Raw genomic sequence first — 25,725 nt, 5'->3', positions numbered from 1 at the left:
ATGGCCAATCTGACCACAGTTCGTCTGCAGCGAGGCGATGGACAGGCCTGGGGCTTCCGCCTGCAGGGTGGCAAGGACTTCTCCGCACCACTGGTTCTACAGCGAGTAAGTACTTTGTGTTGGGGTTTTGTGCAAAAATGGGCAGGACGGTTTTTCCATTTCGAGAACTTGGCAATGCCTCCGTTTGGAAGGTAGAATTTATGCTGGTTTGCAATTCAGGTTGATTTATTTCGTTTATGGAAAGTTCCATGTACGGGCAGAATAATAATTCTTCATCAAGGATCGCTTGTTTACTGTATTTATAATGTTTGATGCATGATTACCGGTTTCTACTGGTGGTTATTCATCCAAGCCAAATTTCTTAATATTAATTGCAGAAAATGCAACAGGTTCAGTTATGAAAACAATTTTACAACACTTTTTTTACAAACGACTTCGGTGAGGCAACAAACGACTACAACTTGCCGTTGAAAGAACCCTTTCACATATTTAAACACCGGACTAATTGTCGCCCATCTAATCGGACATCGGCTTCCGTGATCGGTCGATTAAGTAAGTGCAACCGTTTGCGCAGCAACGCGCACCGGCTTAGAGTAAGGGTTCGCCATCGTGTCGGCCTCCTTTGGGACAGTTTTGCACTTCGCTAATGCGCCCCCTTAAGCACCGCTATAAAAAACGCAGCGCTTTCCAATTATAATATATTTTATCACGCCCGTCCCGGTCCGTGATGTGTGGCAATATTTCAATAAATTACCTAAAACACCCTCGTTCGTGGCACACCCTGCTTGTCCGGAGGGGGTGGCGCCACCGACACCAGACACGGCACGGTAACCCACCTACCGTTGGGCCAATTTTTCCCGCTCAAATTTCATCACCCCCGAAGCGAGGGCGCTGCTTTCGGAGGTGTTTGTTTGATTGGAGCCCGTGGGTTTCGGTGTTTCGGAGCGAGAACCGAGCCCGGTCGCGATTGATCCCGACGGGAAATTAATTACCGACAGTGATAAATGCCACTGCATTGCGGGAGAGGCAGCCAAAGCCAGAAGGAAAGCTAGACTTTGGCGCGAGCGCAAATTCAAACTAAGTTGAACACTCCCTGAAGTTTGCGGGCTCCGTCGCTCTGGAGGGCTTAATCCGATCGATTTGTTGGCCCGCCAACATCGACGACGACGACGACGACGACGACGATGGCGATGACTCCTCGGGCAGCTGACAAATGTGGTGCAGATAAATATATGATCATTACTGAATTTACGAGATCGCTGCAACGGCGGCTCGGAATGGTTCATAAATTTGGGGTTTTAGTGCGCCTCGCTGCTCTCTAAGGCGCAAAATTATGTTCTTTCCACCCCCTAAGGGAAGGGATAGGAAGATACGATCGATCACGTAATTAGGCTGCGACTTAGGGGTCAACTTGGAAGGGCGCGCTAGGAGTCGTCTGTCGTCAGTCGATTTATTTAACGCTTAATTATGATTGATTCTAAATCGAGCCACGATCGTTCGATACACGCCAGGATGACCGGCGAGGAAACTTACGTCGAGTGCAGCTCGTGATCTTTCAACACTGATCCTCTCTCACCCTCCACCGCCACTGATGTTGCGCTAATGGTCCACACGTAATGTATGCAAATCTGATACACACGAAGCTACCAGGCGCATGCGTCATCTGTTGGTCGCAGATGTTGGTATCTTGCCCAGGTGGGAGGGGTGGTAAATCCTACCCGTGCGAACACGTGCCTGTTGCAGGCGAGATTTTGGAACCGTCTGGGAAGGTGAACCGAGCGATGGAGGGAAAAGTGTTCGAAAAGGAGGCTCAATCGGATGAGTAATGGTGATTGCGTGGAATGCGCTAAGATGACGATCTTTTTGTCGGCAAAACCGGCCGATCGATGGTGCCATTTCCGGCAGCTGCGGAGGGGGCGACCGATCGGACACGTAAAACTCTTAAGAGCTTACGCGAGACCCGGGAGGTTAAAAGTGTTGAAACCATGAGGAAGATTAAATTTGACTAACCTTTGTTGCTTGCGATAAATCCACGCATTTTTATCAGGATGGAAGCTTTTAAAAACATGTTGGTAAACGCTTTTTTGGGTATTTAATGCTTTCTTCTTGAAACTCCAAATGAAAAAGGAATGATGCGTTAACAAAGAAAAATGATTTGATATGGAGGCTCGTACTAAAAATAGCATAAAATGATTAAAGAATGAGAAAAGCCGTTGTTATACTGGGCAACATAAGGTACTCATAATAAATAGATACATCGTAAGGGAATATTTCACTTGCTTGCAACGTTGTCCGCGTCCGCATGGAAGATGAGAAGATACGATTCAAGATTGTCTTGCCTGCCACGCCGCATTTGTAACAATAAACGCATAAAGCGGCCGTAAAGTGCGGTTATCAATAAAACAATCAACAATCGTGCCCCGCGGAAAGGTATGGCACCGGCTTTCGGAACGAAGGAAATAAGCCTTGTTCGCCTTGCCCTGCTCGATGTTTGTCGATGATCGTCGACCCGACCCGGCCCCGGTCCTGGCGTCAGTGCCCTTGAACTCCCTCCCCCGGCATTCAACCTTGCCGAAGCCGAAGGCCAAACGCGGCGAAAACCCACGCCCGGTGCAACGATGCACATGCAGCGCAGCGGAGAAATCCGCATTCTTTCGAAGCCGTCTTTGCGCAACGTTGTCGTTCTTCTCTTTCCCCCCCACTTTGGGCCATTTTTTTTCCTCCCTCTCGCTAGCTTCGGAAGGGGCGACGGTTCCCTTGGGAATTGCTCCCGCTGGGAAGCGGGATAAAAGCTCTTCATCCACCAAGGAGGGAAGATTCAATTTCAATCATAATCCTTACCAACGGCGGCATCATAAAAGGGAAGACGGGTGCAGCGAAGATTTTTCTTTTCTCAGGTGGAAATGTTGCTTTTTTTCCTACGATGAGACCGTTTGCTAAACGGCTTGCGCATTCCCTTGTCGCGGCCGATGCGCTAGATGCACTAGATCTATTAATTTTTGTGCTAATCGTTGCGCGCAGCTTTTCCAACCGTCGTGTGACTCGTTCTGGTTGTTGTTCTCTGGTCTATGTTTGTGTGAGTGTGTTCTGTTGCTCCAAACGGAACGGAAAAGTTTCCAGATGGAACCGGCTCAGGAGCAGAAGCAATCGTAAATAATTTCCGTCCGCAACGCGCTTAAGCGATGTCATTTTTATTTTATTATTGTACATTTGTTTTTTCCCTTCAAACAGAACCTTTACGATCTAGGGAACCACGGGACGGAAACGGAAATGGTGGCCAGACGTGAACGGTGCAGCACAGAAACATTTATTTTGTCCTGCTGCGGAGACTACCCCTTAGCATTATAATATGTTGTATTTATTACATAGTTGCTAAGGATTTTTATTGTAGGTTTTTTTGTAGGTAAAAAAGGGATAATTTTCATAATTTTACTTTTACTTCAAAAGAGGAATATATTTAATATTTTGTGGCTAATGTTTCATTTTCTGGACTATTTCTCAGTTTCTCGTTTGAAATGCCATAATTTCTAAATATTTATAGCACAAAGACGCCTTCCAGCTGGCTTCCATCTTTATCGATTGTTGTTCCACTTTGTGGTTTACTTTAAATGAGGTTATCCCCATTACTTTGTATGCGAAAAGCCGCTTAGCAGTCCACCCTCTGTCACCGTTATCAGATAACGAACAACCCTTCCTACTGGTTACCTACTATCAATTCGTCCCGACTCAATCTACAAAACAAAACACCGGCGGTTTTTCCTCCACTTTACCCGACTTTATCTGACCTTCCGTACCCGTCTCGGGCGGCATTAATCGTTACAACACGAAACCACGTTCCATAAACATGTTGATTGGTTTCGGATGTTCGCCCGGATTTTGCTGTCCTTTTGCGCCGGTGTCGTTGTCTTCGGACGCCGGTTTTTCCGAAACCCATTTGCCGCGCGTCTGGCGCTTGGAGACGCAGGAAAGCGAAAGCGCAACGGGAAAGGAGGAGAATGGTGGTCACTTGTCGTGTTTTTTTTATTTTTATTTTAATTTCTGCATCGCCCTTCGATGGTGGTCCTGATCCGTCGTACCTGCAGCTCCTTCTGGTCCCTCAGAACCCTCCGGCGGACCGGAAACACCGCCCGGACCGGAGACATTAACGGTTTAACCGTCGTTGCAGTTAGCGACAGTCGTAAAATGGCCTGCTTGCTTCCCGCTGCTCGAAACACGGTGGTTGAACAACGATTCGGTGCGGTTGTAAAATGGTTAAGGATGGATGGGATCGCCTGGACGGAACTCGCTACCTGCCCAGCAGGAAGCGGTCGGAACGTGCCCGAGACGGTCGAGATATTGCCGGGCGTACTTCCATACAATTAAAACAATCACATAAAAAGAAGAAAGAAAAAGAAACCAAGGGCTTTCGGGGAATTTCCTCAATCCGCAATAAAGCGATTAAAACAAGCCGAATAACAAAATAAATTCACTCTGCTCCATCTGAATATAAACAAAAAGTTATGGATAAAAAATAAAGCAAAATTCACTTTACTCCACCTGGATATAAACAAAAATTTACGGATAAAAAATAAAGCATAAAGATCGTTCCCCACCAGACTCCGGCTATTCTATATCTCAACCTGACGCCGTTGATAATTCCCGACAGCATAACAAAAAAGGCAACACATTGTACATTCCTTCCCAAAACCAAATGCGTCTCAACGAGCACGAGGGTTTTTCCAAACGACGCTCGCCTCCGGATGACTCATCGTAGATTCGACCGTAGCCCAGCGTACGTCATTGGAACGCATAATGCCTTCCAGTTTGAACACCTGGGACCTCTAAAGGTGCGGGGGCAACATTTCTTCCGGGCACGTCGAAATCCCGCCCGGTGCATCGAAAGTGTGAACAGTGGAGAAACGGAAAAGAAAAAAAAACGAACCCGGCAATGATAAAGTGATCGCGTGGTGGCTTACAAAAATAAAAGCTAAAAGCGGCCCTCCCGAAGGGCAAAAGACGTCGACCGGAATGCAGCATGATTCATTGATCGAATTCCTTCATCCTGCAGGAATGGTTACGGGGAACGTTCGATCGCTTGATCGCGCTTGGAAAAGGACCGGAGAGGAAGGAACCTGGAATTTCAGTGTTTGGAAGAGGGAAGAATGTTCAGTCAGAACGAAGGGAAAGAATGCACGGCACAATGGATCCTCGCTGTTGTCCCGGTGTTTTGGTAAGATGGTTGCATTTTTTCGAGCATAACTGAAATTAGGCAAGCATTTTAAACTCCCCGGCGATGTTGTCGTTCTTTCGTGCGCCGATCGGCGATGATCTTGTGAAAGCCTTCGAAGAAGGAAGGTAAAGCCACGTAGGACACCGTTTCCTTTGTGTCCCCCGAAGACCATCTGGTGATAAAAGGCGATCAGGACCACCAACATCAAGACGCGTTGTTATTCCCAGCCAGCGTACGCTTCGCGATTACGTGAGGCGTAATTGAAAAGGAAATTACATAAATTAGTGACCACCGCACAGACCTTCGAGTGGCACTTATCTGCACGGCTCCAACTCCTCACATCAGCTGTTACTGTACTGTTCGGTGGTCACTTTGGGCACTTCTCGAAAGATCTCCTCGTTTCAATATTCATCGGCGAACGCGTAGCTCACGTGACGCCAGCGTCGAGGAGTTTTACGTGTTTCGCCCTCTTTCCAACCGCTTACGATCGCGTACGAGAGTCGGTTTTATTTGCACATAAATTAAACGTTTTTATGCATCACCTCGCTTCCCACCCAAGACGGAACACAAAAGATGATTGCTGATGATGTCGTTCGGGAGGCATGTGTGTTATTTTTTTTTGTATTTTCTTTCGTTATGGATGTTGAAATCCGTGAGAATCTATCGAACGGCGGTTGGCGATATTCTCCGTCGGATTATAGGAACTGACTTCGGTACGAACTTGTAAACATAAAAATTAAACTGCTCTGCGAACAGGAGTCATAAATCATCATCAATGAGTACAAGAAAACAATTGATGTGAGGAAGTATATTAAAGTTCAATAACTTCACTTGTTCAAGCAACCCTATTTTATAAGCTCTGTGACAGTAAAATACAAAAGCGGTAAATTTAATGATTATTCGATTTTAGTTTCCTCATTCAAAGAGAAAAGTAAAAATGATGAAGCAGTACAAAACACAAAAACCTAAAGTGATCACACAATGTAAAAGTTGGAATTGTATCGAAAAAAATAGAAATGTAATTAAAAGTTAAAAGCAAAGAAATGTGTTCAAGTAGTGGTTTAGTAGCCAAAAAACTCGATTGAAACTTAAATTCAACTCATGAGAACTAAAAATAGAAAAACAATGTTTAACTACCTTTTTCTCATTATCTTTTCTTTTGTTTATGTTCACAACTTTCCTTCTTTTAATTATGAATCCCCTTTTGCCGCTCATTGGTAACGTTTCTGGCCTATTTAGATATCGGTTCGCTTCGCCGCGACCGAATCTATTGAGTTCTATGTTTGGCGAAAGGGCAAAGGGCACATCTTCCCGCCGGCTTCCACGGACGGCTATCAGCAGAACCATTTCCAACGCTTTGCGCCATACCTTCGCCTATCGGGCCACATAAATAAAGCACCCAACGCCAAAAACAAAAAACGCCCGCAAACCCTTAAGCGGTCGCAAACCACACGGGGAAACTAAAAACCCCACCGTGGCGTGCAGGTGAGTTTTCCGCTTCCTGTCAATTATCGTGCGACCGGGCACGATGCATTTTCATTATGCTGCTTTATGCTTTTGTTGGCGTTGCGCGCTTGTGGCGATGTGATAGTTTCGCTTTTTTTACCTCACATTACCACACTTACCGAGCACCACATCTCATCTGCTGCTGGTTGCCATTTTAGTTCTCGGTTGTTCAACACGACTTTTTGTGCGAAAGACGACGACCGACGAGGGGGAGGTTAGCCGAGCACCGCGTGACCAGCGCCCCTTCCTATCTTAGGCCGGCCGAGGGCAATAATTTATGACCTAGAATAAAATAGTGCGATAAATGTATTTGCCGTTCCTGGCCTGCTGGGAGGGGTGGGGGGATGGCGATACGAGCTAGGGGTGGGTGGCTCGAAGCGATAGTGACAACCCGTTCTCCAAAGCCCTTCTCCGCCTTCGGATGGACCTCGAGTCGGTGGTGATGGTTCAAAGTTCTCATAAACCGGCTCGAACGGGGCTCCTTTCGTGGGCTCCACCATTACTACTACGTGTTTTACACTTAGCAACGCCCCCCTTTAGCTCATCCAAAGAAGCTTCGTAGGTCTCGCGGGAATCAATAGGGCAGAAATCAGCAGAAGAAAATGAACCATAAATCAAACTTCTAAATAAGTTTATTTGCTTCTTCGCTCGCCGGGACGTCTGAGGAACTGGGAACAAACGCAGGACCCCACGGTTGCCAACGACAACTATAAGTTGACGACTTCGCCGCATTCTCTACCAGCGAAAAAAAAACGTACCCTTTCTGGACGTTCTGGAGCGCCTCCAGGGTATACCGGTTTACGCACCCATTGAAACGATGGAATGGAAATCAAAACCACTCGAAGAGAAACACCAAATGCATTGTGCATGCTCTTTTCGCCCAGAACCAGGGTTGAGACTTCACACTGTTGACGTTTATCCGAGCACGGCCCTTCGAACTCCTCTTGTCAACGTCGTTTGTCGATAAAGCGCACTTTTCTGTGTGTCGAAATACCAATCGACGGTGCAACACTGTCTCGTCCCACTGTCGGGCCGCAATTTGCACGCAATGGTCTCCCCGGTCATGAGTCATGGGGTCCCACACGAGGCCAAGGGATCGATCGAGGCTTTGAAGAAGGTTTGCGAATCATAAATTGGCGCGCATTTTGCGTCTTGGGCCGCTAAAAGACAACCTCTCGAGAGACAATGAATGGTGTTACATTGTTGTTCGAGGGGTGTTAAGTGGACCCGTGCCAAAAAAAAACGAAAAACCTCATGTGCAGATTATTAGCATTTCACACACACACACGCATTGAAAAGCGCTAACGAGTGTTATTCAAGTGATAAGTGAAAAGCTTAGTCCCCATCAAACGGCATGGCTTTGAACCAAACAAAACCGAGAGTGTTGCGAAATTGGATCCCTCCCGTCGAGGTTAACCGTTGGAGGTCCCCCTCCCCTCCCCTTCCCTACACCCGTAAGGACCTAATGCCGTTTGATTGATTTATAATTGCCTCCTGCCTCCTGGCGCAGCCCACGTGTCGTAAGTGAACAAGTTTGCCTAGAGGCGAGACACACCAGGCACTTCGGGGTGTGTCTCGAGATGCAAGTGAAATGACCGTGTGTGATCGGTGTGCGAAAGGGAAAGGGCTTGCAGAATGGCATCCAAATTGCAGCGGTTGGTATGTACGGTTTTTTTACAAGCGCGTGGATTATGGGAATGTGGTTTATGAAATTCCCGTTAAGAGACGCCTTTCAGGAGTGGCATCAAAGGTATTCAAGGTGTAAGTGGTCTTTCAAAGCAGCGGTAGGGCAAGTAAGGGTTATTTTTGCGATTGTTGGTATTTTCGACTAGAGAAAAGTTATAAAATATCTCAGTGATGTACCCTTATAGTTTTTTTTTCAATATGTTATGATTAATTATATCAACAAACATGAAAAGTAAAGCAGCAATTGAACCAGTAGCTCGAATATGATTTTGTTCAAATTTGTCATAGCTGTATACTCAAAGTTCTCCATGTATAAAAGAAAAGAAACCACTGCAGAAATAATTCTAAAATAATATTCTTATCAGTAATAATGGCATTGTGTATGTACTTCGGGTTAGAAAATCGGCCCATGGGCGCCGGGGCTCACCACCTCGACGGCGTGGGTTCGAATCCCAACCGAGACCGGACCCTCCCCTGTACGAGAGGATTGACTATCCACGTACAACAGGGAAACAAGTCTCGTAAGCCCTTAACGGGTAGGCATGACCAAGAGGTCGTTACGCCAAGAAGAAGAAGAAGATGTACTTCGGGGAATCAAAAGAAAGAGGCAAAATTAGCTCTAAATTACATCATTTTTGATGAAAATATCAGTGAAAAGAGGTTTTTAATTGATTTCACAACATATTTACACACTCAAAACTTGTATCATATTGTCAAAATATTAATTTTCAATTAAAACTAAACAAATATGATTGGAAATGTATATAGTTTGATACTTTTCTCAACTTCTCATCCCAGATAAAATTACTTTTGTTACTTATTCTCCAGCTACTCTTAGTCTCCTTTCTGAACTTTTGTTTTCCTGGAAAATCACTTTTTGTTTAATAAATTCATTTATTTCTTAGTTTTGACAGACGAAAATGCCTGTTGTATTCGCATCAGGTCTTATCGACATGATCGATATCAACCGATCGAGGATTGTCGATTATTTTATATTTTAATAATCTCTTCCGTGTGATAAAAAAGCTTTCCAAATGTGGTAATAAAAAAAATCGATAAGACTTTTACCATGAGCGTCGTGACAAGCTTCGTAAGGACGCCCGCGAGCCGACGCGAAGGTTCTCGCCAACGTTTGTTGTGGTGCAATAATCGCACTTCCGTCCATGCCACTCGCTAATTGCTTCATTAGCCAAGAATGCGCAAATAATCAGCGCACAAAACCGTAAGCAGCCGCGAACGCTGACGGTCGTGTTATCGGTGGGCTTCGGGGGATGAAAAAGGCTGCGTTTAATTATGGCGCCTGAATCAACCGACATCGGATCGTGATCAACCTTGTCATTGCGGCAACAAAGAAAAAAGCTAGTCATGTCATTTCGGGGTATAGAATGTCACTTTTCTTTGTGTGTGTGTGCGCCGGATAGTGGCTACCGCGTGGATGGTCGCCTGATGGCCCGATGCCACGGTTTGAGGGAGGAAAAGCGTTGAGAGAACCCCCAAAGCTGCACAGCTGCAGCAGAAAGGGCAAGAAAGCAAACAAAAACCTAGTCGTGACATTGAAAGCGCTCGGAGAGGCAAAGGGGTTTTGGTTGGGGTGGATGGTGTACTATTTATAGGGGAGGACCCGCTCCGAGAGCTTGACATTGTGAATTTATTTTTGTGTTTGTCTCCGTCCCCAGGTTAACGGTGGCAGCGTGGCCGACCAGGCCGGTCTGATGGCCGGCGATGCGCTGATCAAGGTCAACGGAACGGAAGTCTTCAACATGCGCCACAAGGACGCCCAGGACGTGATCGTGGCCGCTGGAAACTCGTTCGAGCTGACGGTGTCGAGGTGAGGTGACGCGTGCGGTGAGGTTGAATGGTATTCGCGATTGCTTTATCTCTGATGCTCTTCCCACAGAGGAGGATCCACCTGGAGACCGTCCGTGACGCCAACCGGTTCGCTGCCATCGCCGACGCCCTCGCTGGCGGGTAACATCACACCGGTCACCAGAACTTCGCTCGCCGCGACGCCCCAGGAGGTGAAGCCCATCGGCAGCGGCCACAACAACGCCGCCAAGCCGTTCGCTGCGGTAAGTACCCCGAAGTACCTCGAGACGAATCTCCTAAAACTCGAAACTCGATGAATCCATTCTGAACTGATCGTGCAGATCCCCGCGCAGCAGGTGAACGGAAACGATGGACAGATCAAGAGCATCGTCAACAACCAGTACAACACCCCGGTGGGCATGTACAGCGACGAGACCATCGCCGAAACCCTCTCCTCCCAGGCCGAAGTCCTCGCCGGAGGTGTCCTCGGGTAGGTACCCCATGCCATCACCGACCCAATTGAACCAACTCACTCATTTCCCCTATCTTCTCTTACCTTTTTTAGTGTGAACTTTAAGAAGAACGAGCGCGTGTACTCGCCGGCCAACTCCGAGGTGTACAAGCTGCTGCACGAGCAGGGTGACGATCCGGAACCAGGTAACCTTTCTCCGCCCCGTCCGTCCCGCCCTCGGGTAGCACTGGGAGGGTTCTCTCTTACGACCGATACCGTACGGTGACGATGACACGATGCTTGGACACAGTTAGGCAATACGATATATTCTGGCAGTTTCTGCTAACATTCCACACCTTCCGATCCATTGCCCATCCCATCGTCGTTCGAGGGTTGTAGTTGTTTTTTTACATGTAACCCAAGTGATAATGTTCAACTTGAACTTGAACTCAGCAACCTCACGTAACAAGTTTGTTGTAAATTTTACTAATTTGAGGAGTTTTGGTGAGTTTCTACGGAAATTGCCCCCTTTTAGATTTTATAGAAAAGTCTGATGACTCAAATAGTTAGCCTGTTGATGTTAGCATTTTTTCCTCTTTTATGATAACTATTAAAAGTTCTACTTTATTAACACTATAGTTTGCTTTTTTATGTTATAAAAGACTTTTTAGTCCTTTTGTCATTAAGTCAAACAAATATTTTCAACTAACAACGTTTTGTTAAAGATCTTATGAAAAAAGATTATCCGATTTAATTTCCGGTCTGAAAAAAAAACAGTTTGTTGTGTTTTTTTTTATTTTAACTAACAATTATCTTCATCGTTTGGGTTAAAGATGATAAATTTAAAACATTCATTTTTATATTCCAAAATGTGTTTTTCTGCTTTTAAAACAATTTTAATATCGTCAAAGCTGTTCGAAAGAGGAAACTTCTCATACAGCATTGTATAAATCTTAAAAGTCATTTCAAACGATCTATTTTATTTTTGAACTAAAACATAAAAGATGCCAAGCTAATAATGCCTAAAATAAATGTACTAAGAGTTTAACGATGTACCCCAAGAGACTGGAAACAAGGACCGAGTTTTGCAAAACTGTTTCTCAATTAATCCCTAACGACTATGACGAGTTCACATCCATCGCTTAACAAACAATCCATACGCAACCACAAACCCAAACCACATTTTTCGGTCAACCACAGCGCAACAGCAACAACTCCCGCAGCAGCAGCAGCATCAGCAACAACAACAGCAAGCAGCACCACTGCAACAACACCACAACAGTGGCACCAACACGGTCACACGTCACGTTACCGCTCCCGTCGACCGTCCGGTCGCCCCGTCCAGCAACGGACTTCCGCCGGGCCAGAACATTTGCGCATCCTGCGAGCGTTTGATTGTGTAAGTGGACCTACACTCGACTCCGCCACGGTCATCCTCAGTTGTTCGCTCGATCTTCGGAACGCGCTCCGGGCTGCGGGAGGGTGGTGGTGGTCACTTCCACACCCTCCGGGACCGGAACACGCATCCCATACGAATCTGGTGTTTGTGTGTTTGAGTGTGCGTGAAGTTTCACGCCGAACGAATGAGATCGAAACTCGGTTTTACGGGAAGATTGTCCTTATCGTTAGCGGAGCGGGACTTCAGGACATAGGACCTGCCATCTGGAGGATCTGCACCAGCCAAAGACACACCAACACACGCACACATACATAAGGCACCGTGTCGTGTCGTGGGGTTTTGTTTTTGTGTAAATAATTCCATTCCTTCCCGTCGTAGTTCTAATCGATGCCATCTTCTATCTTTTCCGACCCGCCGTTGTGTCCCCGTTTGCTCGCTCACCTTACCGGTCCACATTGTCCCCACGTATTGGAATGCTGTAAATACCGCCGACCACCCACCACTTGTGTGAAAAAAATAAACCCCCCACTACCACCATCCATCCAACCTCGACAAAACCCAAATGGACGCTGACGCTCTCTGACTTGGATCGATTTCGGTCGATCATACGCAAACCCCTGACGATCCACGGTTGGTGGCCATTGCCCTTTCTATTTGGGAGGGATGTCGCTTATTGTTCACCGCATTTTCACGAGCAGATAGTGTTTACTCAAACAATTACCATTACTCGGTGAACAAACTCGAATCAGCCTCGTCGCATTTCTACGCCACGCAAAGTCACGCCATCGGTGGCTACGCGACGGCCGGCCGACTTCCGGTCGGTTCTCTGACGGGTGCCCCGCATCCCCGCGGCCCATCCCCGGTGCCCCCGCGGATGCAGGCACAGGTCCCCCGTCCGCCCATGCCGAAGCCACCGATGATGCAGCCGCAGCCCGCGCCGGCCAAACCAACTCCACCGCCGCCGGCCTTCCAGCAACAGCCACCTCAGCAGCAGGCTTCTCAGCAGCAGCAGCAAGCTCCTCAGCAGCAGCAGCAGCCACCCCAGCAGCAGCAGCAGGGACCCGCCCCCTACACTCCGGCCCCACTGCCAACGACCGCCTTCCGTCCCGCACCGAACACCGCCCCGAGGGCCGGCATTCCACCGAAGGTTCACAACGAGTAAGAATTTCCCGAATCGGGAAAAGGGCTGCTTTACGGAAAAATCTAGACGAATGCGATTTGATATCCCTTTTCCGTTCCACCGACTATTTTCTTCGGGTTCCGATTTCTGACTACTTCCACCGATGGTCCCTTTCCCAGCATACAGAGAGAGAAAGATAAAGAGAGAGAGGAGTGTTTTCCTTGGCCACTGTGATTTCCATTTTTCAGAGTTGCTGTGTGTTTGTTTTCAAACTATCGTTTTAATTTAAATCCGACTTTTCCACCAAGTGCGTTCGGGGGTGTTTTTTCGCATGTTACGTGTTGCGGTGTAAAACCAAAAAACAACTGACCGCAGTTTGATCTCATTTCGTGTACCAGTTCTGTATGATTCTGTGAGTGAATGGATGGAAAAGATTGTTTTCTTCGTTACGGTTGCACAACTGAGGTGTACTTTCTTTCGAACCGAATTTTAGCATGCACTTTATTAATGTACAATTTTGTTCTTTCTTTCTTTTACATATTTGATTTGGTTTTTCCTTTACATTTTTTTTTCGTTGTGTGTGCCGTGCGTTTGCCGTTATGGTTGCCTTTTTTACTTTCTTTTGTTTCTGTACCAACGAATCGGATCGTGCGTTTGTGTTTGGGACCGTTCTGCGCACGCACTGTCAACCATGTTGAACAACAAACTACAACCACGTCAAAACCACAAAAAATATATATATATTTACACACACAACCACCGCCGAACAACCGTTGGAACACCATCGTCATCTCGTCACGTCCAACCGGCATTCATTTCCATTACCACGAACGGGCGCACGTCATCAACAACAACACAACATTCGCTGCACAACTCCACCACCACCACCCCATCAACACCGACAACATCCGCCGCAGTGGCGTGTTCGTGCGCATCAAGGACAAGAACCTGCACGCCGACTGCTTCAAGTGTGCCACCTGCGGCACGTCCCTGAAGAACCAGGGCTATTTCAGTCTGAACGACAAGCTGTACTGCGACATCCATGCCCGGCTGGCGGCGCTCAACAGCCCGCCGCCCGGCATGAACGGCATGGTTCCGGTCACTGTCACGAAACCGTACGTATCCGGCCATCCCGGCAGCCGCGAGTTGCACCTAAAACTCTGCTCTTCTTCTTTCTTTCTTTCTATCTTTTCGCTACGCTTTCCTTCCTTATCGCTTTCCTACTATCCTGGGATGCTTCTTGCCACTTTCTTCTTTTTTCTTTGATCCTCATCGCCTACGCTTACTTCTTGCTTCATTTGACTGATCCCCTGATCGCCATTCCCGCGAATCCTTCCCCGGTTCCGGTACTCCCCGTTCGGGCACCGCACCGCAAGCTGTCTACACTAGCATTCCTAGCAAAACCGTTCTAGAAAGCAACTAGAGCCTCCATCCCTTCCCCCTCTCCCACGACAAGACTAGGGTTAAGGCGGTAGGCTAAGCGTTTATTTAGTGTTTAAGAAGAGTTTTGAAAGAGGCCTCAAAATGAAAGCGATTCTTGTGATGCAACAGTTTATGCGATGCGGGTTTAAAAGCGTTAGGAATGTTATAAAACGACGACATGTTAAAATGAAAAAAAGGAAAAAGTAAGTTTCAATAGCTAGGATGTGTAATAGTATCATCAAGAGTTTTCTAAAATCCATTCAAGAGTTAACGATCATGTTGTTATTAATTGAAACAACGAAGTTACTTCATGCCAGTCAATTTTCGGAAATGAAGCGAAAACTAGAAAATGGAACAAGCGATATGAAAAGCGTAAGATTCATAACAAATTGTCATGTCAGTCAACTTGTTCCCAATGTCATCTATTAATGTTGCATCAACAAACAAATTTGGACGACAAAAGAATCGTTTTCATCGTATCTTCTCTCTCCATTCCGCATCCCACCTTCAAATATCCGTATCCTTTTTAGCCCTTTCTAAATTTTCCACTATTTGTTTTCATATCTCTTGATCTTGTTCCTATCTATTTTTTTCTCTCTCTCTATCGTTGTATATATCGCCCATTCGTAAGTCGCTTGTCTCTCTCGCTTGGAGATGGTTTTTAGAGTAAATAGATTTCTAATTATTTTCCCTTTCCACCTCAAGGGGTCAAAAAACTGGCGTCCAGGCCATCTCTGCCGCCCTCAACGCTCACGCCAATCTGAACGGCCGCTCGCAGTCTCCGTACGGTAACAATGTAAGTAGGACCTACTTCTAGATGCGCTTTGATTGTTGATATGTTTCCTTAATAAACATTAATTTGGAGAACGCTCATGACAGGCTTGCTAACACGGTTGAAGCCGTTAGTTGTTACCTTTCCTTTGGCAATTTTTTTTTCTTCCTTTCGGCTGCTTTCCGATTTTCTTACCCATCCGGACTGCTTTGAGTTGATGTAGATCGTGTCGCGATCGTTCGATCGGCCCCGATCGGGCCGGTTTAAATTTAGTCTGCCGATAATGTCGCCCGCCTCTAACTCGTGATCTCGTGGGAGAAGGATAAAGGAAAAACAAAAAAACTAAAACGGCCCGTTCCGTGCCGTTTCTTGTATCTTTTACTCAAAGAAAAAGAAGAGCTACGACAGTAGTTTTTATCTTTCACCACGTTTTCGAATCTTCTATTGTTTCCTCTGACGTCAGCATGTTGTTTGAGGTGGCGCCTGACTGGTTCGGCAAACAAAAGTGTCACATTTTTCACTCTCTCCTTCTCGTCCAGCGAGTGTCAGCAGTCCTGTCATGAAATTGTTCCACTAAATTGCACGATCCGCTTGTTTTTAACTGTGTGTGTGTGTGTTTGTTTTTTTTTACTTTTCGTTTTTGCTAACCTAACCCTCGGCGTGTGTGTGTTGTGTGCGTGCTTGCAACCTACTTATGCAACCGCCCGGCCTGTCCGCCGACGACGACGTTGACGTCGCTGCTGACGTATGGGATCGCGGGCCGGGTTGACGCGTGCGCACGGCCGACGCCATCTTCCCTGATTGTGCGGTTTTCGTGGTTGTCGAAAACAATGCCGATCCGGTCGGGTAGGGCTCGCTCGGTGCCAGCCAATCGCCGTCACACTCGCGATCTAGCAGCACCACGTCGTCCACGAGCGGCTACTGCAACTCGAGCTCCCTGTCGCCGGTGCAGTCGAACAAGGTGTCCCCGTTGCATTCGCGCACCAGCAGCGAAAACGAGCTGATCGATCCACGCACCCACGGCAGTCCCGGTGCCCACCATCATCATCACTATCATCACCAGCAACAGCAACAGCAGCAGCAGCCTCACAGCAGCGGCTCCCCGTTCGAGCAGTTTTCGAGCAGTTTTCCCTTGCCACCGTCTTCGCCACCGCCACCGCCGCCACCGCCACCGCTCCATCCGTCGCACAGCATGGAGGAAAACGCAACGGGAGTGCCAACCGGGGCCAACCCGACCGACGTCCAGGACACGTCCCTCGTGTTCGGTGCCAACGGGTTGGCCACGGTTGCGCCGGAAGCGAGCGGCGACGGTGAGCCCAGCGGTACGGTTACGCAAAACGATTACGGGTTCTACTACCAGACGATGGGTGGCCGCGTGATCCGGAGCGTTTTTCCCCCGGGCAAGAGCTCCAACTACCAGGTAAGGATGTTCGTGCCTGTTCCCGAACGTGCGTGAGGACGAAGGAGCAGGGTGAAACAGGTGGTTTTTGTTTTTGTTCAAAGTTTTGCAAAGGAAAATTGCATGAATCCTTTGAACGCAAGTGAATGAAGAAATGAAAACGACAGCCTAACCCCGCAGTAACAATAACAGCTGAAGCAAGTGAAAAAACACCCCGAAATCAGTGCTCGCCGATGGTGTTCCACTTTTTACATAAGAGTGTGTCTCTACGCAATGCACAATTCAACGCACCCGTTTCAAGTGATTGGCTCGCAGAAAGGCAAGAATAGGAAAACAACTCCCAAAAAGAAAAAAGTTAGATCGAACGCAGATCGGCAGCGATCCAAATTGTTGGCAGAGTGCGTTTACATTGTTACCGTAAAGCCCCCCCTCACCCAAGTTCTTCAGCCTTCGCACGCAACCTCGGTCCGCTGCTTCCGTCCTTCTCACAAAGGAAATCCCTCCCTCCCGAAGGAGGTGGGGGGTTGAACGGATGTGAACTTTTTCTTTCTCTGCACGGTGGCATGTTTACGTCGGATCGAAAACACTCGATCAGTGACCCCGGGGCGAGCCGGGGGCGGAAGCTCATTGAAATATCTAGGATACGAAGCAAACGACGTGACGATGTCTGGCCATCCGGCGGACGACGGATGAGCTGCCGTCCTCGCCGTCGCCAATTCGGCATTCCTCGCTAATGCCGGAGGGCGATATAAAAATATAATCGATTTTCATCCCATCGGTGTCACCACCGGTTTCACTATGCGGATTGGTTTCTTACAACAACGGCTGCGAATGGCACGTGCCAAGCCCGTTGGTTGCATCAACAGTGTCACCGGATCCTTCGGGATGGTACTGGTTGATTTGGCTTTTGCACCTGATACGATTTCAAGAGCAGCACATGACAAGATCGATTTCAATTTAGGTCACGTGAACTATGAGTTGTCCCACCACGGATCATCAACACCTGTCTCTAGGTGGTACATGTTTATTTATTCACTGCAACACTTATCTTGTTACTTCTTGATCATGGGGCTCTTCTTTTCTAAGTCTTGATTTTGAAGAATTGATGTCATGAACACTCTTCGACAGGTTTTTTGTCTCATTTTTGAAGAGTCATGGTAAAAAGTAAAAATAGTTGGTTCTGATATATCTAGGTTTGATAAACAAGAGTACAATTTAATAACCGTAACGTAAATTGATAGTTCAGGCACTAGAGCCAGAAGGAATTTAATTTTGATAAGTTCAATAATAACCTCTTATGTCTTTTAAAAAACTAAAGGATTCATTTTGATTTTGATTTTGATAACTTTGTCAGAGTGGAAAAATTGGAAATGATATTCTTTCCATTCGTAAACTATTACAAACGGTTGATAAACTTAGAAAACCTTAGAAAGGTGTTCAACAACGGTTGGAGAAAACAACCAAAATGTTAGTCTTTATTTATCCCAATTCCTTTTCTAATCGTTCCTTTTGACTGTTAGAGAGAGTCCGGACTCGCAGTTCCGAACTGTCTCTAACATGAACAAATGCCCTGTTAATATCAAAGAACAAACAATATAAGAAACCGATACATACTTTAGAAATAGAGCTGACTGTGGTAAAGATTGTTTTTCTGCACAAATGCAGACCATAATGAAGGTGCGCGTTGAATACAAGTTGCGTAGAGTCTAAATAATTACCATTTAAGCATCCTTGCCTAATTTCATCACGATACAACAATTTCCTTTCCGCAGGTTAACCAGAACAACATAACGCCGAAGCCGTTCGGTGCTCCGCTTCCGGTGAGCCCGCTGGCGCAGGTTCAGGCACCGGCATCCTTCCCGCCGGTGGCCGGCAGCGTCCCGACCCCATTCTCGGCCGCCCTTGTCGGCCAGGCTCCGGCCCCCGCTCCGGCACCGGCTCCGGCTCCAGTGCAGGCTCCGGCTCCGGCTCCGGTGAAGGCGCCGACTTCGTTCGCCGCACCGGCCCCAACTGCGGCGCCCCTCGCTACGGCTTCCGTGCCAGCTCCACAAGGTTGTTACTAGCTGTTAAATGTCAATGTTGTTTCTTTTACCGTTTACCCATCATCTTGGTTTTACTTTGCTTGTTATAACAATCGTTCTATTATTTCCCTCGTGAAAATGGCCCATCTAGGACCCTTTATTTCTTTAGTAATATAGTGACTTTGAGGGGTTTTTTTTTCTAGCCTTTGAAAGATTTATATAAAAGTTTCCTCCTATATTATAACACAAATCAAATTGAATCTATCATCATCTTGTGATCTACATATGTATACGAAAATCGTACAAACCCCACAACCGTGTAAATCCGTGTGCTGCCGATGTTCCTCATCCATATGCACGACAAACAACCAACCCCACACGACCACGATCGAACCCAAACCATCCGCCATTGTCATCTTCGAAAAAACAAATACAGCGAAGAATCGTTTCTTCGCCAAGAAACCAACCTTTAACTTCCGAGGTATGACCCAGCGCCGTTCGATTTTTCCGCTCGAAAAGCAAACCGGGAAAGGCTTTCCACGCTACGCCAGAGTAGTAGGCCACAATGTGAACGCGCTGTGTCAGTGTGTGTGTGTGTCCATTCCATCTCTAAAGTTTCACTTTTCCTTTGTTGCCGCTAACCTCAAGTAAGTTGTGTCTTCTTGCGTGTTTTGCAGATAACCACAACCATCGCTTAAGATCACGCTTCTATTGCTTTCTTCTCTCTTTCTCTCTTTCTCTCTATCTATATATCATGCGCAAACACTCTATTGTCCTGTCTCTGCTTGCCCGTGTGCTTCCGTTGCTTCCACATTTCGTATGCTTCCGCTTTCGCCGACTTGCCAACAACTAACCTCACTTCGCGCTGCGAAAAAAACGGTGGGGGCCGAAAACACTACCGTCCGCCGCAACCTTGCCGCTCGTGGGGAAACGGGGTGTGTGACCTTGAACGGTCAACTATGTTTTTTGAACGAAAATGGGGCCAGATGGTACCGATGCAGAGGAAACGGGCGAACAAGAAGAGCCCGAAGAAGGGGAAGACGCGGACAAGGAAAAGGATGGAGAAGAGTCGCCGGTGCCGGTGTTTGCCTGGCCACCGAAACCAGCCGTCGCCGATACGATACCGACGGCGACGCCGATCTACATCCCTCCGCCGGAAACGCAACGGGTCGTCATCAAGCCCGTCACCGTCGTTCCGCCGATGAAGGTGAAGGAAAAGTCTGAAACGCCGCCGGACGAACCGAGCACGGCGCAGAGCAAGTCCGCACCGGAGCTGAGCCGCACCGAGGAGCGGCAGCAGGTGCAGGAAGAGGACGGGGAGGATCTGTCCGACTCGTTCGGTATGACGGCGACAACGACGACGGCGAACTCCGCCTCGTCCGAGGAGTACCGGATGTACCAGACGCAGACCTCGCAACCGATCGTGACGTACTACGATACGCCGCAGTACGAGCTGGAGCGGCCATTCTCGTCCGGTCAGCGTAGCAGCGCACAGGCAAGTACGGGCGCCATGTCCGACGCGTCTTACACGCACTTTGTCTTCCGCGATCCTCCACCTGAGGAGGACGACGAGGTGGATGGGCGGGAGGTGGGGCAGGAGGATGACGCGGAGCCACTCCAGGCGACGGAGGGCAGTGCGCCCCCGGCGACGAAGCGCGTCGAGTTCGTCGAGTATGGACGCGAGCTGGAGCGATACCTGCGGGCGGAGCAGGAGGCTCGCGAGGCCGAGGAGCGTCGGGTGCAGGAGGAGCGAGAGCGGGAGCGGAAGGCCCAGGAGCCCCGCCCACCGCACTACGAGCTCCCGGCGATCCCGCCGACCGAGCCACCCCAGCTGCCCCGTTCGAACATTCCCAACCCGACACCGAAGCAGTGGCAGTCCGCGCTGGTGCAGGCGCTCTGCGTAGCTCCGACGGATCCGATCCACCTGCCGACGACGGCCGAGCAGATCGAACAGGCCAACTTCATGCGCTCGCGCAACGAAGCGTACCGGCGCGAGCAGGAGGAAACCAAGATGCGTCAGCTCGAGGCGCTCCGGCGGCAGGTGGACGCGCTCGAGCGGCGACTCGGCAAGCAGCCGGAACCGGAACCAGCTCCACCTGTCGGGCCACCGCTCGACGTACCGCGCAGGGGAGCGGTGATGGCGCGCGTCCTTTCCTCCACCGCCAGCTCGCAGCGCTTCCCGCCACACTACGTCCCGCCGGTGCCGCTGCCGGCCGAAACGCCGCCCTACTTCCCGCCGCCCCACACCATGGAGCCGATCCGCGCGGAGAAGATCGCCTCCGGGCACGCCGAGTCACCGTTTGTCGAAGCGCTCAAGACCGCTCCCTACACTCCGTTTCAGACATTTGGCCGTGAGATCCCGTCGCAGCTGGAGGAGCTACCCATTCCGAGTGGACGGGTCTCGATGACTGACGCCCTAGCGACGGCTTCCGAGCGTCCCTACACTCCGTTCGCTGAGGTGCGCTTCGACGCCGGCTCCGAGGTGTACCAGGAGATGATCCGTGAGCAACCATCGATTCCGCTCGATCCGGATCGCCAGTGTTCGGCGTTTGCGAACGTCGGTGGAAACCGTACGCCGAAGCCGTTCATGCCGATAGTGCCCGAGATCCGTGAGGTACCTCCGGAGACGGCCTCCCGACGCAGCTCGACCATGCAGGAAAGTCGTCGCGGATCGGCCGTCCAAGACAGCCGCCGTGAGTCGGCTGTTCAGGAAGCTCGACGTGAATCGACTGTCCAGGAGAATCGTCGGGAGTCTATGGCACAGCAGACTCGTCGTGAGTCTATGATGCAAGAAAGCCGTCGTGAATCCACAGCTCAAGAGATCCGTCGGGAATCGGCAGCTCAAGAGATTCGTCGTGAATCGGTAGCTCAAGATACTCGTCGTGAGTCTGCAGCTCAACAAGATATCAAACCAGCGAAGGAGTCGCTCGCTCCCTACCCGCGCAAGGACAGCCATCCACCGGAGCACTACTCGCTCGCTCCACGCCGTGAAACCAAGTCCCCCCTGAACCATCCGGCCGAAATTCCACCCTATCAGCGCAAGTGGTTCAACCTGCCGACACAGAACCCACCGCGCACTCCCGAACCGGAGGAGCTGCGCACCAACGTCCCACTGGCCTTTGTAAATACGCACTCTAACGCCGCTAACCTCTCGAAGCCGATCGCGAAACCACCGGCGCCTGTAAATAAGCCGCCGACGCCGTCGGGAGGCCGTACGCCGATCGGCAATCAGCCGTTCACGACCATCCAGAACCGCGCCATCCCGGTCGTGCAGCCGCCGGAGCTGGACGCCGAGCTGGCGCAGTACCATAGTGCTCATGCGCGTCTCCAACACAAAGGTGTCATCGACCGCGGTCAGTCGTTCACGCCGTCGCTCATCCTGACGAAGCATGCGACTACCATCCCGTACTATCAGCATCAGCTCGGCTTCGAGGAGTACTTTGCCGAGGTGAAGGAGTTCGATGGTCATACCACGCCCCAGCCGAGTCGCACCAAGTCGCCGGCGTTCGGTCCACCGCCGAATCCACTGAAGCCGCACGTGCCGCCATCGCGCGAAGGTATTCCGGTTGAGTCTGGGCTCTATCTGTCGATGGGCAAGCTGCACGGTGTCCCCTGGTACGCCAACAAGGACCACGTGCCGGCTGACATTCAGCAGAAGATGCAGCACCAGCTCCATCTCGAGGCGACGCAACTGTTTAGCGAACGTAGGATGCAACAACAACAACAACAACATCACGAAGTCTCACAAAAACAGGTAACGACACAGGTCAGCAGTGAGCAACACCAGCAGCTGCAGCAGCAGCAGCAACAGCAGCAGCAGCAACAGCAACAGCAACAGCAACAGCAACAGCAACAGCAACAGCAGCAGCAACAGCGGCGGCTGTCGAGAGAACAGGCGTCGGCTGAACGGGCCATTCAAAGTGCCCAACAGGTAGGCAATGCGTTGATTCAAAAGCGCACACGCTTCGTAGAGGAGCATGAATCTAGTAGCCGTAGCCAGTCGGACGCTCGGAGCAACACCGAAAGTTCAAGGTATTCTTCGAAAATTAAGGAAGACGAAGCGCCGCAGAAGGGATTCGTCGCGCAGCAGACGCGCCGCTTCTCCGGCCAGGATGAGGCCCTCAACATCCCTCCGCAAACCGAGCAGGAACAGCAGCAACAGCAGCAGCAAGAGAAGGAGCAGGAGCAGTTGATCTTGTTGCAGCAAGAGGAAGAACGTCAGCAGGCTGCTGAACCGGCACCGAAACCGGCTCCCAAGGCACCGATCCGACATGTGGCGCCACCGACACCGAAACCAGCTCCACCACCGACGCACTTCCCGGAGATCAATCCCTTTCCGGAGGAGTTCGTCGACCACTTCCCAACCATGAGCGCTCGCAAGGTGAGCGTGCTGTTGCCCCAGAAGCCTCTGTCGCGCCCGGAATGTGCCAGCCCGTCCTCGTTCAAGGCCCAGTTCAACGAGTTCATGGTTGGAGCCGCCCCGCTTCCCCCGATGCCGCCGGTGCGCGAGGAAGACGACGGCAAGCCGGAGGATGTGCGCAGCGACACGCAGAAACTAATCCAATCCTGGCCACCGCAGCTACCAGCCGCGGCAGCGAAACCGGCCACCGTTGTCCCGGCGGCCGCCAATGGTTCGGCAGCGCCGCCGGCGGCAGGCAGCAAGCCGTCGAGCCGCAGTAACAGCACGGCCTTTCTCGATTTCTTGAACCGACCCACTTTCAATCCGAATACTGACCGTTCCGCTGATCGTCCAGGTGCAGGTGCGAACGCGTACAACAAGGGCCGGGCGGCCTGCTCTACCTCTGCCCCGAACCGTGGACGTGGTGTGATGAACAAGGCGGTCGGACCCGGTGGCCGTGTGCCACTCTGCGGATGCTGCAACCAGCAGATCAGGTGAAAACGGTTGCGTGTTCGGTGTGTTGTTTGATTGGTTGTTGCATTTGTTTGGTTGGTTGTTCTCCTGCACTATGAAGCCTGACCTTCTGTTGCCTTTCTACGGTTGTAGAGTCTAATACCGTTTGCCACTTACAGGAGTTTTTAGGTTTTGTAGTCCATAAGTTTTGATTATGCCTAACCCCAAAATCTAACCTGCCTTGAGTGTTGTTTGACGTGTGTTGTTTATGCTTTTCTTTTTCTGGCTACTAAACCCTACTGCACCGTAGTAGGCCAACGTATCGAGGAAGTCGACCATGCGACTGCACTGCTGGATAATTCGGTAAGCAAGCTGGCCTGCATGAACAACAATTCCGACTATCGTAAGCAAGCCTCGAGTGTGCTAAAGGATATGCTAGAAGCAAGACTGCGCAAGACGGACGCTACTGTACGTGCCAGAAACAAGGAGAACCTCCTGGGCAACGGAGACACTCCGAAAGAGGGTACCCTCAAGCCGGTGGCTCCGTTCGCTACCCCCGGATCTCACGGAGTGCAGCTGAAACCGGTCTATCCTGGAGCTCCAACCAACGGACAGCAAGACCTCACGCTCTATCCGATCCAGACCGCTCCGGGAGGATCGCCGAGGGGAGCTGGCACAGGTGTCACCCTCCCGACACCGGCCGACCTTGGAAAGGTGATACTGCGCCCGAAAAATAACAACAACAGCAACACCTCGGGCTCGCAGGCGGCCGTCAACGGACGCAAAGTAAGTTCGGAACTAACCTCGCATGCTCGTGACCGTCGCTCGTACGTGGAACGCAATAACAATCTGCTCCCGAGCGAGAAGAAGACCGTACCGGAGCCGGTGACCACAAGTCCCGCTGGTGTCGAGGACTCGTCCCCCAGCGCTGACGCGTTGGCGTTGCTGAAGGACAAGGTACCGATCTGCAATCGGTGCAATCACAAGATCGTCACGTAAGTACTTCGTTGGATGGGGCAGTTGAAGAGTGGAGTTGGAGAGTTCTGATGTGGAGTAGAAGTGACCAGTTAGCTCACTGCATGCTGATGTCAAGCGTTGATGCCGAAGTGTGGGTCAACTAACACCTGACTCTTTGAATTCACAGAGGTCCATTCATCACCGCGCTCGGACGCATCTGGTGTCCGGATCACTTCATCTGCCACAACGCTAACTGCAAGCGTCCGCTGGCCGACATTGGTTTCGTCGAGGAAAAGGGAGACCTGTACTGCGAGTACTGCTTTGAGGAATTCTTGGCACCACCGTGCTCGAAGTGCAATGGCAGAGTTAAGGTGCGGTCTGCTGTGAGGAGAGTAATATCTGAAGAGCGTACTGACCGTAGATTTTTCTGACTGTTTTTCCCCGCAGGGCGATTGCCTGAATGCCATCGGCAAGCAGTTCCATCCGGAGTGCTTCAAGTGCACGTACTGTGGCAAGCAGTTCGGCAACAGCCCGTTCTTCCTGGAGGAGGGCGATCCCTACTGCGAGAAGGACTGGAATGATCTGTTCACCACCAAGTGCTTCGCCTGCGGATTCCCCGTCGAAGCCGGTGACAAGTGGGTGGAGGCCCTGAACAACAACTACCACAGCCAGTGCTTCAACTGCACCGTAAGTTCAACGCTACCCCATTCTTGCATATTCGCGCATACTGAAGTCTCTTTTAACATTTTCTAGAGCTGCAAAAAGAACCTCGAAGGACAGAGCTTCTTCGCCAAGGGTGGCCGTCCGTTCTGCAAAAACCACGCTCGCTAAGCCCACGTCGAACAGGGGAGGCCCACCAGGTCCACACCGTTTAGGTATCCGTACATATAGAACTCACCGTTAAAGCGTCATTTAAATCGAACGAAACCAAAAACCAAAAAATCGTCAATCAACAAATCGATCAAAAACATCCTTTGACTTTGGGGAAACTAATACTTAAGATCCTCTACTAAACCGTTTGCAAATCACCGATTATTTGAATGTTTAAGTAGACCGCTTTCGTCGGTGGCACATTTCAACGCTGGTGAAACATTTCATGGTATCCGACCCTTCGCCGGAAAGTAT

At 49.7% G+C, this 25,725-nt stretch overlaps 1 protein-coding gene across 1 annotated transcript; it reads left to right on the top strand.

Annotated features, from left to right (window-relative positions):
* Nucleotides 1-25,481, top strand: LOC131282678 (PDZ and LIM domain protein Zasp-like). Its single transcript, XM_058312205.1, has 14 exons — nucleotides 1-105; nucleotides 10,078-10,229; nucleotides 10,299-10,470; nucleotides 10,564-10,697; nucleotides 10,773-10,864; nucleotides 12,756-13,215; nucleotides 15,305-15,395; nucleotides 16,222-16,791; nucleotides 18,543-18,822; nucleotides 19,778-22,557; nucleotides 22,612-23,684; nucleotides 24,788-24,971; nucleotides 25,048-25,287; nucleotides 25,354-25,481. The coding sequence occupies exons 1-14, from the start codon at nucleotides 1-3 to the stop codon at nucleotides 25,429-25,431; spliced, it is 6,411 nt and encodes a 2,136-aa protein (XP_058168188.1). The 3' UTR covers nucleotides 25,432-25,481.
* Nucleotides 25,482-25,725: the final 244 nt, after the last annotated feature.

Source organism: Anopheles ziemanni, chromosome 2 (genome assembly GCF_943734765.1).
Source record: "Anopheles ziemanni chromosome 2, idAnoZiCoDA_A2_x.2, whole genome shotgun sequence".
Taxonomy (NCBI): Eukaryota; Metazoa; Arthropoda; class Insecta; order Diptera; family Culicidae; genus Anopheles; species Anopheles ziemanni.
The sequence above is the reverse complement of the archived record's forward strand: the minus strand, read 5'-3'. Positions and strand labels throughout refer to the sequence as shown.